This window comes from Abrus precatorius, unplaced genomic scaffold (genome assembly GCF_003935025.1).
Source record: "Abrus precatorius isolate BTA unplaced genomic scaffold, Abrus_2018 Scaffold3, whole genome shotgun sequence".
Taxonomy (NCBI): Eukaryota; Viridiplantae; Streptophyta; class Magnoliopsida; order Fabales; family Fabaceae; genus Abrus; species Abrus precatorius.
Genome location: NW_020874373.1, coordinates 27,516,873 through 27,535,948, shown reverse-complemented (window position 1 = coordinate 27,535,948; position 19,076 = coordinate 27,516,873). Strand labels below are relative to the sequence as shown.

General features: G+C 29.3%; 2 protein-coding genes across 2 annotated transcripts; both read right to left on the bottom strand.

The window, feature by feature from the left end:
- Positions 1–1,841: 1,841 nt before the first annotated feature.
- Positions 1,842–6,263, bottom strand: LOC113862409 (wall-associated receptor kinase-like 20). The gene is made up of 3 exons (XM_027495496.1): positions 5,471–6,263; positions 4,722–4,784; positions 1,842–2,920 (listed from the first exon to the last, which is right to left on the bottom strand). The coding sequence occupies exons 1-3, from the start codon at positions 6,261–6,263 to the stop codon at positions 1,842–1,844; spliced, it is 1,935 nt and encodes a 644-aa protein (XP_027351297.1).
- A 10,317-nt stretch (positions 6,264–16,580) lies between these two features.
- LOC113863416 lies at positions 16,581–16,978 on the bottom strand. The gene has a single exon (XM_027496986.1). The coding sequence runs from the start codon at positions 16,926–16,928 to the stop codon at positions 16,665–16,667; it is 264 nt and encodes an 87-aa protein (XP_027352787.1). The 5' UTR covers positions 16,929–16,978; the 3' UTR covers positions 16,581–16,664.
- Positions 16,979–19,076: the final 2,098 nt, after the last annotated feature.

The window sequence follows — 19,076 nt, the reverse complement described above, 5'->3', positions numbered from 1 at the left end:
GGTCAGCAGTGATATGATTGGTGGCACATGTGTCAGTATACCAAGAGGTATCATAGAAAGTTTCTAGAGCAATCATTAATACTGACATGCTAGATTGATCATCCAGAGATGTCTCAGGCATCATAACTTTATTAGTGGAGTCATTATAATTGGATGCTTATTGAGAAGACGTGTCTTGAAATTGAGGATTGAATCTGTGATAGCAATTAAGAGCTATATTGCAAGATTTGTTACAAACTTGACATTAAGGTCAGTTTTGGCTTCTTTCATTGCCACGGGCACTTCCTCTGAAATGTCCACGACCTCGAGAGTTGCCTTGGGCTTTGCCTATGAAATGACTTTGGCCTCTACCTCTATAGAAACCTTGATGTTTACCTTTGTAATTATGTTGAAACTGAGTATAATTGGCTTGTATGTTGACAGTATCTTGTTCCTCATGTTGTTGTCTTTCAAGCCTATTCTCCATAGTGATTAATAACGTTTCAATCTTAGTAACAGAGTAAGGGTCCATTCTTGAGATGATAGACATGACCAAAGAGGTTATATTCACTGGGAAGACCATCAATAATGATTTGAATATGCTCACTAGAATCAACGGGAGAACCCACAGACACAAGAGTATCTACAATTTTCTTTATTACAAGAAGATAATTATTCAAAGAACCTATCTTCTTGATCCCTTTTAATTGAATCTTGAGTTGAGAGATGCATGCACGAGTTTGAGTTTCAAAGTAAAAATGCAACATTTTCCAGATTTCATATGCATGATTGCAACCAACCATGCAGGAATGAAGACTTGAGGAACAAGATAATATTTGATCTTGTTGCTCCCAGGTAGAACAAGATACTATTTCAGTCTTGTCATCATCAGTCTTGTATTTCGAAGGTGTTCCACCATTATTGTCATGATCAACGTACTTCTGTAATTTGAATGATTTCAAAGCGCCAGTGGCTTGCATTTTCCACACTAAAAAATTATCATAATCTAGTTTCACTGAGAGTGGAATCATGGATTGCATATTGCTAGGTTAAGTCACGACCGCTATGGGTGGATCATGAGCTTCTGATATCATAAAGGAATCAGAGTACTAACATAAGAGAGAGAGAGATATATGATAGAGATGGAAAGAATTGTGAATGAATATTGTATATAAGATACAAAGAAGAGAAATATATATAAAGAAAAAATAAGCGTAATAACTGAAACTAATGGAAGATGATTATGTAATTGTATGTACATAAAATAGAGGAACTTAAGTGATAGAGTTCTCTCTTACAATTACCGATGAATTTCAACCCATTGGTATTAACTGGTTAGTTTTGTTAGATGTCTTGATCTTCTGGTCTTTAAACAACATGTAGCGAAGTCATCTTATATGACAAATCATTAACTTTATTTACACATCGTCAAAATTGAATGTATATATGTTTGCAGACATTAAAATTAAAAGTAATGACAATTCAAACGTCTCTAGACTCAAAAAGTACTTACTATGACAACACATAAGGGTTGGAAGATATTTCAAAGATTTGTATGCTTTTGCTTATTTTACTTGTTATTTGAGTTTGAACAATTTTAATCACAATTCGTTCCTTCTTGTACTGTAATTAAATTTGGATAGACTTTTCCTTATATAAAATAATTACTATAAAAAATAATAAAAAATATAAGTTATTTTTAATCTATAAAAAAAATTATTCTTTATACTATTTTTTATATATAAAAACTTCTTTTAGTAGTTTATCCAAATTCCAAACTAACAGTATCACAATTTATTTTTGGCAAAAAGAAATCAATTGAACTCAAAAGGCATAGAAGTATGAGTGATGAGTTTCCAAAATTAAGCCTCAACATCCTCAACCTTAACATTAGCGACAACACAAATAATGTACTCAATCTCATCAGCGACATCTTTCATTGAGGGTCTATTCTGCCTCCGATCATCTAGGCAAGCAACAGCAAGAGATCCGAATGCTTTCATACTCTCCAACTCCACTCTACTAGCTCCATTTTTCAGCATAGGATCAACTGCATCCATCAACCTCCCTTCCTTCAAAGCCCTTTTGATTAGAACCACCAAGTTCACATCCTCCTCTTCTCTGTTAAAATCAATAGCCTTCTTAGAAGTTAACAACTCCAACAAAACCACCCCAAAGCTGTACACATCACTTTTATCTGTAAGCTGAAAGTTCACATAATATTCAGGGTCAAGATACCCTAAGGTTCCTTGAGCACACGTTGTGATGTGACTTGCTTCACTCACAGCCAACCTTGAAAGGCCAAAATCAGAAACTTTGGCATCAAGGTTATCATTCAAAAGAATATTACTCGACTTGATATCTCTATGAAAGATTCTTGGTATAGATGCATTGTGAAGATATGCAACCCCTTCAGCAGTTTGGTGTGCAATTCTCAGCCTTGAATGCCATCCAAGACGGATCCATTTGCCAGAGTTGGTATTATGAAGGTGCTCAAAAAGGGTTCCATTTGGGACATATTCATATATAAGAAGAGGTTCAGGAAGCTCAACACAACACCCCAAGAGTCTCACAAGGCTCCTATGGTTTAATTGGCAAAGGATTCTAACCTCATTGAGTATTTGGTCAATGCCTCTTGTGTTGCCAGGTTTGGCTCTCTTGATAGCTGTGATGGTTCCATCATCAAGAGTTCCTTTGAAGACCTCACCAAAGCCACCAGCACCAAGGAGGTTACCTTTGGAGAAGTTGTTGGTTGCCTTTGTGATGTCTTTAATGGTGAATATCTTCGCTGATTTGCCACTGCTGTCAGCACTTAATATGTTGCGTGCTTTCCTTATGATGCTCTTCTGAGTTTCTCTTTTGATTCTTTGCTTCCGAAGGTAAAACATCAAAGCAAAAATCAAGCCTCCTGTTAGCGTGGCAGCCCCAACCAACGCCATGCCTAACATTTCATAATATTTAGATTTTCTTCAAGTTATTAATTTTTTATATACCATTTGAATTCATTGAACACCTAAGAACATTGTCAATTAACTAAAACGCAGTGCCAAAATTTCGTGATTATCACATGACAGTAGCTTTCCCCATCGTTTTTGTGACTATTTAGTATTGTGTCAAGAGTTTTGATTTTAGATCTTTTTAATAAATTGATACATATATATATATATATATATATATATATATATATATATATTCTTATTTTTACACTTTAACAATTTTATTTTATTATATTTGATTGTTATTTTATAAAATTAATAAAATTATAAAAGTAAAATATTAATATTATAATTAAAATGTACAAAATTAATTAATATATCAATTTATTAACGATATCTAAAATCAAATTAAGAATAATATTAATTAATATATTGAATAAATAGTACAATAAGAAGTTAAGTAATAATATGTTATTAAATTTAGCATACTAATATTTTTTTATTTTTATGCAAATTAAGTGATACTTAATTATGGGATGAGGAAATATTTACATATTAATTTAAATATACTTTTAGTATGTATAAATATAACAAGTTTTGTTTTTAGTCTGTGCAATTTTTGTTTTTCTATTTTCATTTTTTTAATTTTAATTTTTGGTTCATGTTGGTAACTTGTCATTAAATAGTCGCTAACCTTGTTTACAAATGTCCAGTTAAGCTTTGTCACACATGTAATAACTTCTCTTATATATTAAAGAGTCACACATGCAATTAACTTAGGAGAAACATAAAAATCATCTTTTATGTCACTCAACAATGAAAATCTTAATTTATATTATTTGTGTGGAATTTGTTTTACTATATACCACTGGCAATGCTCAATTAGACATTTATTAAATTAGTCAACAACTATCTAATAGCAAATTGATGATAGAGATCAAAAGTAAAATTTTAAAAAGCAAGATGAAAAACAAATTACAAGAAAAATCAAAACTTGCTATATTTATAGGACTAATAATACGTACTCCAAGAATAAGTCTTAATATATTGCCAAAAAAAAAAAAGAATAAGTCTTAATAAATTTGTGTCTGAATCAAAAATATGTTACGACAAAATAAAATCATTTCTATTATAATAGATTATCAAAATTAAAAGCTTTTAGAAGTCACATAATTTAAAAGGCCACGTGATTTAAAAAAAAAAGTCAAATAACTTGTATATTTTAATCTTAATAATTCATAATAACATTTAATAACTAATGTTTATTTTTCTTACTCATGTAACAAAAGGTGCAAATGAGAGAAGTTTTAAATGTAACAGTAAGAGCACAAAGTTAACTATTAAGTCATACAATATTTTAAAATAATCACATAACAATTAAAAAATTTTAATCTTAATTATCAATGTATAGTTAAAATTTATTTCTCTCACTTAAAAAATCTTTTGTTATATATATATATAATTTCAAGGTGGTATGCTATTTAGTTTAATGCTTTAAGAAACTTTTGTGGATGCCAAGGTATATTTTATTCACAACTTATTATTCGTGATAAGCTATATCTCATATAATATAGATTTATGATTTAATTACACCCTAAAATTTGAAACTGGTTATATGTTCATACTATATATATATATTGAGATGGATGCATTTCTTGCACATGCATGCTCAAAATTCGATAGATTTCAATGTCTCTGTCGAGGACACCTTGGGCAAAATATATATGAATTGTCAATTTATAATTCGTGGAAAAGATGTTTAATCTCTATAATTAAGTGTGTGGAATCTGGATCTGATGAAGTTACCTCCGGTAAGAGGAGTTTTCTTCTTACGACGATTGCATCCTCTTCCATTTTCGCACTTGATATCTGAAGGAACAAAACAGTAGAAAGGAAATATTGTTAGATCTATATAATAGACATTATATATATATAATTGTGTGTTAATTAAGGTAATAATATATTGAATACTTGACATATGATACTATTGAGTTTAAACTCTGTTAACTTAGATAACTCAAAGATAAATGTTAAAGTCATAAATAATTTTGTTATTCGTTTAATTTGTTATAGTCTAAATTTTAATAATAATTTTTTAGAACTAATTCAAACACAATAAATTCTATAAAGATTAAAAATTTTGTTTAATCTTTTATTTTAAAATATTTTTAGGGTCTTATTAATCATTATCCTAAATCTAAAATGACGAAAGCAACTGCATTTAAGAAATTGTTTTAAAAAAAATAAAATTGATTCCTTAATGCGTTGAAGGTGTTGGTTAACATTTGTCATAATTTTAAATAGTATGTATTGATTAGGTTAAAAGCTTGTCTAACATCTATTTGAATTTTATTAGCTAACTTAATATTTAACAAACAAAAAATAATGTCAATAACTACAGTTTTAGGCATTTAATTTACTACAGGGATGTGATACTTAATCAGTATCAATATTGAAATGTTATTAGCTAAAAGAAATTTAAAAAATTACATAAAATTAAAAATATTTAATAAACGTATAAAATGTTTATTAGAAGTTCCCATGCTTGTACTTACTTTGACATATGCCGTTTACAGGATCCCAGTGAAAGCCAGGTTTGCACAAGCACTTCCTCCATCCGCCGGTCACCGGATCCGGCAAACAACCAGAGTTAGCCAAATCCAAGCAATCTTCATTCACTTTACACAGCGGTTCCTCCGGCAACTCCCACTCTATCTCCACCCCAGGCTGCCACATACTCACAGGCAAAGAATAATCCAAATTGGGAAAGCTAACATACGCCGCACACCGTTCCTTCCTCACCCTTATTCTATAAGCAGTGACTGACCCACCAGTTTTGACGTGGCAGCATATCGGCGATACACGGTTGCTTGTCCCACAGATTTTTGCTGCCACGTCATTGTCTTGCACGTACTTGTGGCAAATGCTAGATAACGAGCAATTCCACAATGTCGTAAAGACGTCTTGATTGCAGTTCAAGAAGACCAGGGTGTTGCTAGAGGTGATGTTGAAGGGGGAGCTAGTGTCTAGCCACAACCCTTCGCTTTTGAAGTCGGTGGAAACGCAAGTGTCGTTCAAGAAACTTGGTGGGTGGAGAACGAAACGTTGCGTCGTGGGGTTGATGGCGGTGATGGCGTAAGAGGAACCGTTGATGGAGTCGAAGAAGAGTGTGCCAGCGGTGCAACGAATCTTGTAGGATTGGTCACCGCAATTTGCGGCAGTGCTTAATGGGTATGGCACTTGGGCTTGGCCACAATTTGGACAGCGTTTGAAAGCATTGATGGAGAATGATAGGGGGAGCATTGTTGTAACTGTGAAGACCAAAAGAGAGAGATTTATGATCCTCATGGAGGAATGGAATGGCTAGATAGGCTAATAGTTGTTGCTTGTTGTTGTGGTTCATGAGATGAAATCTTGAGATTTTATTAGGTGTGGTGTTGTTATAATTTGCATTATCGAAGAAATGAAAATGAATCTTAGAATGTGGCAAATGCACGTGGATAAGGGTTGCTGGGTTCCACTTGCTTAACCTCGTACTTGAAATATTTGTTTGTCTTTTTCCTGGCTCCAATGGCTGTATTGCAATTGTCAACAACTAAAACCGTGCGATGATACACATTGGTTGAGCAGTTCGAAGAGCAAAATTATGTCAGACAATAATATATAAATAAAAAATGTTAGCAAAATATTTTTTATTTTTAAAAGTTAAAATAATTTTATTTTTTAAATTAATTTCCTTTTAAAAATTATTTTAACCTTCTGAAAATATACTATTTAAAAAAATTTAAGAAAATATGGTACTATCATTTTTCTGTATAGAATAATAATTAATCAAAGTTAAAAGAGAAGAAATCTTTTCTTTACGTACCAAATGGAAACAATACCAAATCATTCTACCAAAACTATTTTTAAAATTTCAGCATATTCATTTTTATATGAAAAATGTTCGTTTCAAATAAATTAATCTCTTTATATCTCTATAAAAACAGAGATAAAAATGCTAAGTACTTGCAGAAAGAAATAATAAAGAATAGAAAAATTAACTTTTACAATTGATATTGCTTCATATTAATTTTTATTTTTTTCTCTGTCTTCCTCATTTGATCTAGTATTTATTTCGGTTTCAACTGGTATTAAAGAATATGGTTTAACTTGATAAATATATTTGAGTAAAATACAATTTCTATTCACAGTACTCTAACTATCATGTCTTATTATAATAAAATATACTTTTTATTCTATTTAACTTTACATTATTAAAACTTTTCTTTAAAATCTTTTAAAATACTTTTAATTTAATAATTATATAATATTATTTTTATTTTATTATTTTATCTTTATCCACCTAATTCTAACTTTTATTTCTATATCTTATTAAGACTATTTTTTTCTATTTGATGCTGAAATAAGGCTTATAAAAATAAGTATTTATAAATAGTAAAAAAAGTATTTATTCTTTCAAACTCGTTGAGCTTCTTAAAAATTTGATAATAAAATATAATATTTATTAAAAATTTATTTTTATAAAAAATATGTCAAAGAATTTTTTAATAATACTTTAACCAAATATTTAAAATAAATTAAACTATAAGATATTTTAAACTTTTAAAAAGAGAACTATAATATTTTAAAATAAAAGGAATAATAATGTAACATACTATAATATAAATATTAAAGTCTAATAAATTGAATTTGTATACTTATCATAGGTGGCATTGACTACAGAACTTCATCTCTCTGCGCATGATATTTTTAGTTCTCCACGGATCTACACAAGTCCGACAAAGAATCAAATCTTTTAAGATTTTGGTTTTTTTAAAAATATATAAAAATAAGTACAAAAGCAGGTGCAGAAGAATTTTTTTTTTTTCAAAAACATTTATAAAACATAGATTGGTTGCATCAAGATTCATGATTTATTTTTTTATGACATGAATTTAAATATATTAACCGTATAAAATTTTTTATATTATCATTTAATTATGAATTAGTATCTAAATAAAATTTATTATTTTTATAATTAATATAAAAATCATATTTATTATATATTAGTTAACGGTATAAAAAAGATTAAACTTTTTAGATTAATGAGATAATAAATATTGGACTTTTTTAAGAATTTAGTCCTTGACATTTTCAAATATCACATTAGTATCTAACTTCTATTTTCGTTAAATATTTTAGATTCTAAATTCAAACACTGTTAATAGACTATAACACAGTGCTTAGATATCACATTAAATGATATGTATGATTAATTATGTAATAAAAGTAACGTTACATGTGATATGATATATATTTTTATTAAATTTTAATTCTTGAGATTGTTATGTGTTAAGCTTCATTACTTTAAGTAACAAAGCTTTTAATTTAGTTTTTTTATTAAATTGTCACAAGTTTTTTATTAATAAGATCAATTTAGATGGTAATATTAGGGAAAATCTGGTATCTTTTAAATTCTAATAAGAGCAAAGTTTCAGTCTCAGTAAAATTTAATTTGTTTGTTCATTTGAAAATTAGTATTTATGGTTAATATGATTAGATCCTTTTTTCTACCCATGTTAGTCTTCAAGAGAGTTTGAAAACTACTTACTGAAATGAATTGATTAATTTTAATTCCTTTATTAACTCTCTTTTGTGTGTTATAGGGAATTTCAATTCAGTTCTTTATGACTCTGAAAAGGTAGGTGGCAGATCTGCTAACACTAATCTTATTAGAAAATTTGCTAATTGTTTACATACTTGTGGAGTCAATGATTTAGGTTTTAAGAGAAATTCTTTTACTTAGAGTAGGAGTGACTTGAAAGAAAGACTAGAGAGAGTAGTTGCTAATGATCCTTGGCTAGACTCTTTCCCCAATAGTTCTGTTATTCTCATACCTATTCCTAAGTCTGACCATGCTGGTCTTTGATTACGAATTAGGAGCAAGGACAATGATATTCATCATACTAAAATTTTCAAATTCTTGGCTCCTTGACTTTCATATAAGGACTTTTCAAATCAAGTTAGAAACTCTTGGATTCAGAATCCTGATCTTATAATGTATCTAGATTCAAGTTTAATTTTTCTTACTAGAATCAAGACACCTTTGGTCATTTTTTTGCTAAGAAAAAGTTGTTAATTAATAGGATTAATGAAATTTATCACAAATTAGGTGCTATCAATAACCCTTTCCTAACCAATTTAATGAGTTTCCTCTGGAAGGATTACCAGATGATACTAGATCAGAAAGAATCATTTTGGTATCATTATTATAGAACCAATTGATTAACTTTAGGGGATAGTAACACAAACTTTTTCTATAGAGCTGCTATTTTTAGAAGAAATAAAAACATAATTGAAGCTTTAAAAAATGACCAAGATAAATGGAAATATGATCCTGCTAAAATTAGACTTATTGCTCTTAGTTATTTCAAGAATATATATTATGACCTACTTCTTGCTGATTCTGCCATCCACAGTAGTATTTCCTTCCCTCCTCTTGATCAAGAAATTAAGGATAGATTATCCTCCCATGTTACCTTAGAAGAAGTGAGGACCTCTCTGTTCAGTATAGGTAATTTTAAATCTTTTGGTCTTAATGGTCTATATGTTCTATTTTTAAAATCTCAATGGAATATTCTAGGTCTCTTTATCTATAATTTTGTTTTGGATGTGTTCTGTAATCCATCTAAAATTGCCGAGGTCAATGAAACTTGTATTATCCTTATTTCGAAATCTTAAAACCTTGAGTATATTAAAAACTTTAGACTTATATCTTTGTATAATATTAGTTATAAAATTACAACTAAGATAATTGCTAACAGACTTAGAGACTTTCTCCCTCCTTTAATTTTTTCTAATCAAACTAGTTTTATTCTTAGCCGACAAAGTATAGATAACTCCTTAATTCTGCAAGATTTGGTACATTCTTTTCATTCTCTTAGAGGTAGGAATGAATATATGATTATTAAACTTGATTTGGAGGAGAAATCTTATGATAAAATTAGATGAAGCTTTATAATTGATTTGCTAAATCTTGCTGGTATAAGTTCTGATATTGTGTTCTGATTTAGCATTGTATTTCCTCTTTCCTTCTTTGTGCTTAAATATCAATAATGTGTTGTCCCAGGCTTTCAACTCCTCTAAGGGTATCCGTCAAGAGGATCATTTATCCCCATATCTCTTTGTTTTATGTATTAAGAGACTAGCCCATCTAATTAAGGATAAAATAGCCTATAATATTCAGCAAGCTACTCTTATAAATTCTGTGTTAGATTCCTTTTGCTCTGCCTCTAGTTTAAAAGTTAGTGTTAATAAATCTTCCCTATTCTTTTTCAAAAATATTGATTCTGTGTTAACTCAAATCATTAGTAATATCTTAGATATCCATGCCTCTTACTAGTTTGGCAAGTATATAGGCATCCCTATCAATCACCACAAACCTAGTAAACATCAATTTTCTTTTTCTTATTAATAAAATTAGGAAAAATTTGTCTCTCTGAAAACTGAATTATCTTTCTCTAGCAAAGAGAGTAACCTCAATCTTGCCTCAGGAGTATCTCCTCTTATGTGATGCAATCTGTCCTTATTCCCATTTCTATTTGTAATGAAATCGATAAGCTCTCTACATAGTTTATTTGTGGGTTCATTAGGAGGGAGGAAATGTCACCTTATAGCTTAGAAGGACATTTGTAAACCTAAACTTGAAAGTAGCCTTAGTTTTAAAAATCTTTATGGTTTAAATATTTCTTATATCATGAAGTTGTGCTAGAGGATACTTTCATCATCCACTAATTTGTAGACTCAAGTGATTAATAGTAAATATAATTTTTCTTTTGAGAAATCTCCTTGTATTAGGAGAAATAAAAAATGTTCTCATTTGTGGAAGAGTATAGTCTCTATTTGGCCTAATTTTCTCCTAGGATTAGGCTAGATAATTGGGGATAGTATGACCATCAGGGTTTAGAAGGATTATTGGTGTGCTCACGTGCTTGAATTGTCAAAAGTTTCTTTTACCTCTTGTTTCTAATTTTGATCTTGACTCTCTTGTTGCTCTTTTCTCTAATAAAAGTGGTTGAGATTGGAATAAATTAAATTATGTGCTCCTTTCTCAAATTTGTCATCATATTTCTCACATTATTCCTCTTCCTCAATCTAGGGCTTGGATTCAATTCTTCAGAAATTAAATCCAAATGGTATTTTTTTCATTAAAATCTATGTACCAACTTTGTTTTAATTTTGACCATAGTCATAGCTATAATCAGTATATTTTTCAATCTATTTGGAAGTGGCAAGAGCCAACAAAAATAATTTTTTCACTCTAGAAATTGGCTCAGGATAAACTGTTTACCAATGAGGAAAAGGTGTTATAGGAATATGATTGATTCCTCCCTTTATCCTAGATGTAGTGAAGCTCTTGAAACTATTATACATGTGCTTAGAGACTATTTTTATGCTTGGCAAGTCTGGAAGCATTTTATTTTTCCTAACCAATGGGTTCAATTTTACAATGAGTGTTACAAATTGGTCAGTTCTGAACTTGTCTAATAATAGGATTAGTAAATTTACTAATTCATCTAATTTATTTGGTACAATTGTTTGGCATTTATGGAAAGATAGAAATTCTTTTATTTTTCAATTTGTCTCTTCTCTCCAAGATCAAATCATATACAAAATTTTGGGTGATTTTGATTTCTAGTTTAGTTGTTGTAAGAATAAACTCAAGTCCCTGCCTAAGATTACTAAGGATCAAATTAGAGTCAAATGAATTCTTCCCCGATGGTGCTTCTTCTTGATCCTCTAAAGAAGCTTCCTATGGTGAGATTATTCAGGATAGCAATGGCAAGTCCATCTTTTGTTTCTGTAGCAATCTTATGGGGTGTTTCTCTTTTGTTGCTAAACTTTGGAACTTGTTTTTAGGTCTTCAATTAGTTTCCATGAAAGATATTCATACTATATCTATATAGGTAAAATGTGATTCCAAAGAGGTTTTTTCTCTAGTTGTGAACAATCAACATCCTAATCACCCTCTGATTCACTTGATTAATAACATTAGGAATTTGATTAAATTTATCATATTTGCCCACATTTTCAAGAAAGTTAATTCTTGCATTGATAGATTAGTTAAGTTAGGCCTTGAGACTTTTTACCCTTATCTTGTTTTAATGTTACTCCTTATATATTGCTCCATTTTCTTTATTTAGATACTCGTGGCAATAGGTCTAATAAGACTTTTGTCTAGTCTGTTTTATTTTTTGAGCTTTTAGCCTCATTGTAAAGCAAAAAAAATAAAATAAAATAACTTTTCAATTTTTTTCTTGTAATTTTGTTAATTTAACATCAAAATTAGTTTTATATTTTTAACTTAAATAATTATTTTAAACATATAAATTACTTAAATTTTATATATTTATTAAGGTAATTACTTTTGAATTTTTTCCTCCCAATTTTATTATAATTTAGTATTTATTAATTATAGATCTATTTTATTTTATTTTATTACTATAAATTATTTATTTTTATACAGTTGTAAGAAGCACCAATATTATATATATATATATATATATATATATATAATTAACAAGTGATTATACTGCAATTTATTAAATCAACATGGTTTACAATTTTAGATTATTAAAGTTAATCTTTTATTTTTAATTGATTAATGAAATAAGCATCTTAGTTCTTTATGAATTTGTCAATTGCATCACATAAACGCTGGAGGTAATAATACAAAAGAAAAAAAAAATATTTATTGTGTAATAATAGTTAGAATAGATTATTGACGATTAAATGAAACAAATTATAAAATATTTATGTAATGTATCAGTAACTACATAAGTATACTTACGTATAAAATTAAGAGTGTGTTTGTTTGAATGAAATATTTAAAGTGAATAATTTAATTTTTATTTAAAATTTTATGTATTAATTTTTTTTTTATTTAGATGATAAATTTTAAAGAATTCTAAAGAATTTTAATAAAGTAGTTAAATAACTTCCTTGTCTCTCTATCTCCTAGTCTCATGTTTAAATTCTTACGATACTCTTCTCTTTCTTAAGCTATCTCTCTCTTAAACAAAAATAATAATTACGTTACTAACAAAATAACAATAAAAGTTAATTAGTGCACAATTAAAAGAAAAAAAAATACTACTGCAGTACCAGCAAAAATCAACAAAATTTTCTTCTTATACCCCATGATTGATTCTTCAATCATTCTAGAATATCACTTAGTTTGATACTTTTATTTATTTTAAAATTTTGTATTTTTATGAAAGAAATTAATTTATTTAATTTATCCAAATAAAAAAGTGTAAATGAATTAAATTTAATTACTTTATTTAAAGAAAATATTTTAAAAATAAAAATTTAAAAGATGTAATTTAAAATTTTTAAATTTTTAAAAATTTAATTACTTTGTCCAAACACAATTGTTATAAGTTTTTCATGTTAATTTGTTGCTTATAATTATTTGTGCTCTTAAACTCTTTCTTTATATTTTTTATTCTTCTTTATAATCTTATTTCGACCCACCATCACTTTTTATTGTTTAAATAGCTAATGATTTGACTTGTCTTAATCATATGGATGATATTTGATTTGGATATCTCTTACTCACATTATTTGCATGCAGTTGCCCAAAGTGAACAATATATATGAATGATTTTATTCCATTTGACATTTGAAGATTATTATACTTATTTCTGTATTTATTTTATTTATTTTATTTATTTATTTCAAATAAAAAATAATTAATAGAGAAAAAATGTAATTCTACCTCTACATATATTTGGTTGAAAAAAGTGGAATGAAAAAATGAAAAAAAAAATCACATTTTTATAAAAACAACTATGTCTTGTCACCAATAATAATAATAAACTTTAGTCAATCTATAAGTCACTTTCACGCAAAATAAAAGAGTAATTCCTTTAAAACAATAGTTAGCCAGTTATTTTAGTTCGAAAATGATACTAATACCCAATCACAAAATGATGACAATCAATTGTAACATAACTCAGAATGATGACATAAAATTATTATAATTACAATCGTCTATATCATAAATATTGTCAATTACCATGAGTCCTTGACACACCATTCAATGATGTAATCCAAAAACATCGATTTCAACCATTTTAGATTTCACACTCAATCTCAAAGAAAATAAGAATGCATTGAAAATTTGAAAAGAACTCAATATTACAAATTCTTATTATGGTATGAGATAAACAAGGAAGCTTAACAAGTGAATAACTAACTACTCAATAGTTACTACCGACTATTAATAATGGAAGAAAGTTGAAAGCTAACTGAATTAATAAATTTGGATTACATAAAATAACTCCTCACAATCAATTGTTTACTAGATTAGAACATGGAGAATGTTGGGCAAATAATAGGATAATCGATTAACTAGCAATGTACAAAGTTGATTATCCTAACCTTTTATAGCATATATATTACGGTTGTTATTTTTCAAGCTCCAATGGTAGAGTACAAAAATCTTTATTTGCAGTTACCTTTTGAACCATTGTAAAAAGTTGATTAAAACATAATAAAACAAGTAGCCATATATCCATAAATCTCAAACATTTTTATCCCAAAAGTTTCTTTCCCTAAACAAATGGAAGAGAAATGGTGGAATGGAGGAAAAATGGTGTTCTCGACAAAATTGAGTGTTATGGCACAACTAAGTGCAAAGAACAAGTGGTTCAATCTAAGATACAAAGTAGTACCAGACAAAGTTATTAGTGGAATAGCACAAAAAAGTTATCTCTCTCATGCAGATTCTTTATCCCCATAATATTTTTAGTTAACCTATCACAGAAGATTTAGTTCTTCTTTCCTATTTTTCTCCTTTTATTTATTTTGTATTTCCTTTTAACCTGTACCAAAAATAGTGTGTTCAAAACAAACAAACTATGAATAAATAATATCAAAGACTAAAGTAATATATACCCGGTTGACTATTATGCAAGTCTGGTTAAAGTAATACAAGGTTGCAATTTTGTATTGTGGGATTACCTTCCATATAGCTCACGCCTAGGAACATACTGAATATGAAGCACATAGTGGACTGGCCATTAAGAAGTAGAAGGATGAGAATAGAAAAAAGTTGAACACAACTGAAAGAAAATTTCTTTTTATAATATGCCCTCTTTTTTTTATAATGCAAGAAAATTCTTTTTCTTTTTAAATTAAATTTCTGAAAGCCGTATCAAAAGGAATTACCTCAAAACAAAGGCTAAAGAAGAGGAGGTACCCCAAAGCCCAGACCCAGTCCTTGTTAAGAATCCACTAAACCCAAGAGCAAATAGAGCGAGGTCCAACAGAGGCTGAAGCATGAGAAGCACGCACCCAAATGGCCGAATCCATTTTATCTTTTTCTAACATAAGATATGTTTGTAAAATTATCAAGATGAAGATGTTGATTTAATAAGGAAGAAAGTCGGTTTCTTCAGATGATGGATCCAGTTTCTGAGTATTCATCACTTGGAAAGATGCTTTTGATTGGATTGGAGGTTCCATTTTGAAGAACAATTATTAATTATATAATCTTGGATCACTACGTATATACAATCTTCCTTAATTATCATGTATTATGCAATTGTGTTTTTTAATAAACAAAAACTTAATATTAAAATTTTGTCACAGGTTACAAGATTATTGATCGAGAGCATTTCGAACCATCTAATAGTTTCTCCATTGCTGATATTCTCCTCATTCCTGCACTAGAATTTCCCAATTTTATTTTGAAAAAAACAATTTCTTTCTAGTGTCAATCCTTAGACACAGCTCTCTGCATTTGGAATGCCTCCCATTTAGGAAAAATGTAAAAAATAATGATAATGGATATGATATAATAAAATAAAATAAAAAATTATATAAATCTATAAAAATAAAGACAATAATCTCGTTGATATTATATGGTTTCTATCGAGAGAGAAAACAAGAACAGGGGAAATTTGAAGTTTATGTTAAAATAAGAAAGAATTGCGAAAATTTCCAAGTTGGACGTTTTGGATTAGGTTGTTCAAACAGTTTGTTTTACAGCTGGTGATGACATTTTGCCTATAGGCAGCGCCGTCCACCAAACGTAATATTATTAGTTAAAACACATTTTTAATGATTATGTTGTTTGGATGGTAATGATCAAAAGGTTTGACCAAATCCCTTCTCCTCCAATTGCCTCAAAACAAACAATCATACTATTATTCTTCTGATTAGAACAAAGAATATTTTAACTCACTGCTAGCTCTTTCTCCTTAATTTCGTCAAGAACATAAAATCATATATGCTTATTGCAACCTCTCCTGACAATAATTGTCGCTGAACCAAACTTCGAATCCCTATAAAATATCGTAAGAAGGAATAGAACGCAGAACTCACAACATAAATAAACAATAAACTATTCCAGACTGATTACTTGCTTTATTCTACAATTAACACAAAACAATTTTCTTATTGCTTTTTCTAAAACCTCACAGTTCAAGTGACCATTTGGTCATAAAACACACAATTTCTTAAGCATCTCAGAAACCCATTTACAATTTACACAGTACCACCACTAAGTAAGCGTATGAGATCCTTTTGGTTTTCCACACGCTTGAAACTAAGAACCAAACTTCCCATGATTGAAATTAGCACAACCTTGAACACTTAAGTGTCTTCATATGGCAGTGATTACCAGAACTGTGTTGGTTGGTTTGCACCTTCAGCTTTCTTCAGGCACGTACCAATTGTTCCGTAGAGTGTTGTTCATGTTCATGCTGCAATTCGACGATGTGTCAAACACTGATGCGTAGATTGAACACCAGAAGAAACAACAATCTGGGTAGCAGAGGAAACAGGGTTGGAAGAGGGTGAAGGTGCAGAGAATGAAGCAGGGTTTTGAAACCGACCCGAGTCACCAGGGAGTCGCATGTATGAGTACGAAGGTGACTCACAAATCCATGATCCTATAGCAACTTCTTTGCCACTCTTGTATTGCATTATAGCCTTGTAAACAAAAGGAATAAGACCCTCCATTTTAATGTATTGGTTTGAGAGAAAACAGAGAAAGTGAAAAGGTTTTTGGTTTTAGGGGTATCTGAATTGGATTGAATGTGGGTGGAGAATGAGCAATTTCTTGGGTATAAAAAAGGGTTGGGAGGGGATGATGACGTTGAGTGCTAGTTTTGGATGAGAGTCCAGCTTTTCACGCAATGCCAGGAATTTTCAACGCAAACTCACACGTATGATCATGAAAGCTACGTGTTAACCAACACCTGTGTGCAATTCTTCACAGCACACAAGTTGAGCAAAATCTCTTCTTCTTTTACTGTTGTCTAGCTGGTTTTGTTTGATAGGTTTGAGCTTTGCCTTTTGGAACAAGATTGGATGGTTTGAGTTTTATTTTATTTCTTTATTCTATTCCCTCCCAAACTATTGACGGAGCATTGGTTTCTTCGTTCTTTTTCCAAAAAACAAATATTATCTAAACTCTATTTGTTTGTTTAGATGTTGTTTTAAATGTATGTTGGTGATAAAATAATTATTGTTCATTCAGTGGCGGCCAACTGTACCTGTATATGATGCTTGACATAAGATCTTAAATTAATGATCATGTTTTGCATATGAGAAATGATAGATGCATCTTCTCATGAAACATATCACTTCACATTTTATATGTACAAAATTAGAATGGAGGTTTATAAAAAGAAGATGAAATAACTTGTAAATAAATAATAAAAGATATCATATTTAAAGCTAAGTAACGTATATATCTGATTTATTTATCTTTTTCCTTGATCACCTAACTCATGTCAATCTATGTGAAGAGCTCATTCGGTTGTACCATGATATCATCCCCTTTTTTAATTAATTGATTTCTTCTTTCTTATGTTAGACAAGATTCTTTTCACAACTAATAGTTAAAATCACTTGTGTATGCTTTAGAGTACCAAAAAATATTTGGGAGAGAGAGGCAAAATCTTTATTACTTGGAGCAGCGACAATTGTAATCCTTTTTATCCACATGATAATCAAATTTTACATTTTGTTTACAATTTCAAATAGGTTTATTATTTTAAATATCATGAAGTATATTTTTAAACGTTTAGAATATGAGATTGATTGCTAATAGATGACTTGGGTTGAAGCCATATGATCCTTCCATTAGGTTTTGAGCCTTTATTATATAAACAAAGTCTACTAACTTAGGTTTACCAATCTCATTTTGACAGCTTGTTACCTTGATCGCCCTACTTGCACAAGACTAGTCAAAATCCTTTACCATTATAAGTTGGAATATCGGATTGGAAGCAGGTTTATAGCGAAACCACCTGCCCCAATGTGCACCCTTCATCTTTTGGTATATAACTATTTTGAATTGTTTTTCTTATATAAAAATAAAGTAAACAAGACAACATCGATTTGAATGTAAATCTTAAAAAATATACATTGATGTAATGAATTGATATAACAATCACATCCACATCTTTAGGCTTAAATCAAACAATTATATCCGCTAAGGTAAAAACTATCGTCACGGTGCAATGCTTATATTACTATTTGAAATATATTTTTAATTATTAAATATACCTAAATTCATGTTCTTGTTTTTTCTCTTTGTTCTAAATTATAGGAAGTAATCTTATATGACTCGAATACGATTACTTCAAATATTTAATGTAGTTATTTATTTAGAACTTAAACTTAATATTAGTTAAATAATTCGTTTGTATCAATACACTGTCAATTAGTTTAATCGGTAGATTAGTGAAATATCTAACGAAGGAAGTTTAAATCTGATAGGTAGGGTTAAGGAAAATTCACCCTCACCTCACATGCTCCATTGTCAAACATACGCTTGCAAGTCAATTGAGGTACAATGATTTCAGTTTTCTTACTTTATGATATATCACTGTGATTAAAGTATATTTTGATAAGCATGTAAATTAAGAATCAATTTACAAGCTCAAAAGTTAGAAGCTTCTGTAAGTGTATATAAATATGGGGATTTATACTTCTATCTTTCTGATAGACCTTCTAAATGTCATTCCTAAACCGTGTCAGAACTCAAAAGTCTATTACAGATAAGTTCAAAACCAATTTGCCAGCATACGACAGGAAATTCAAGCGATATCGTATGTTTAATTTAAATTTATAATTTAGTCAACGATTTTAAAAATAAAC

Excerpts from the sequence above, each read along its gene's own strand:
- LOC113862409 (XM_027495496.1), bottom strand. The coding sequence starts at position 6,263 with ATGAGGATCATAAATCTCTCTCTTTTGGTCTTCACAGTTACAACAATG. Across the intron at positions 4,785-5,470 it reads TGTAAACGGCATATGTCAAA|ATATCAAGTGCGAAAATGGA; the intron begins GTAAGTACAAGC and ends TTGTTCCTTCAG. Across the intron at positions 2,921-4,721 it reads GAAAACTCCTCTTACCGGAG|GCATGGCGTTGGTTGGGGCT; the intron begins GTAACTTCATCA and ends ATGAAATGTTAG.
- LOC113863416 (XM_027496986.1), bottom strand. The coding sequence starts at position 16,928 with ATGGAGGGTCTTATTCCTTTTGTTTACAAGGCTATAATGCAATACAAG.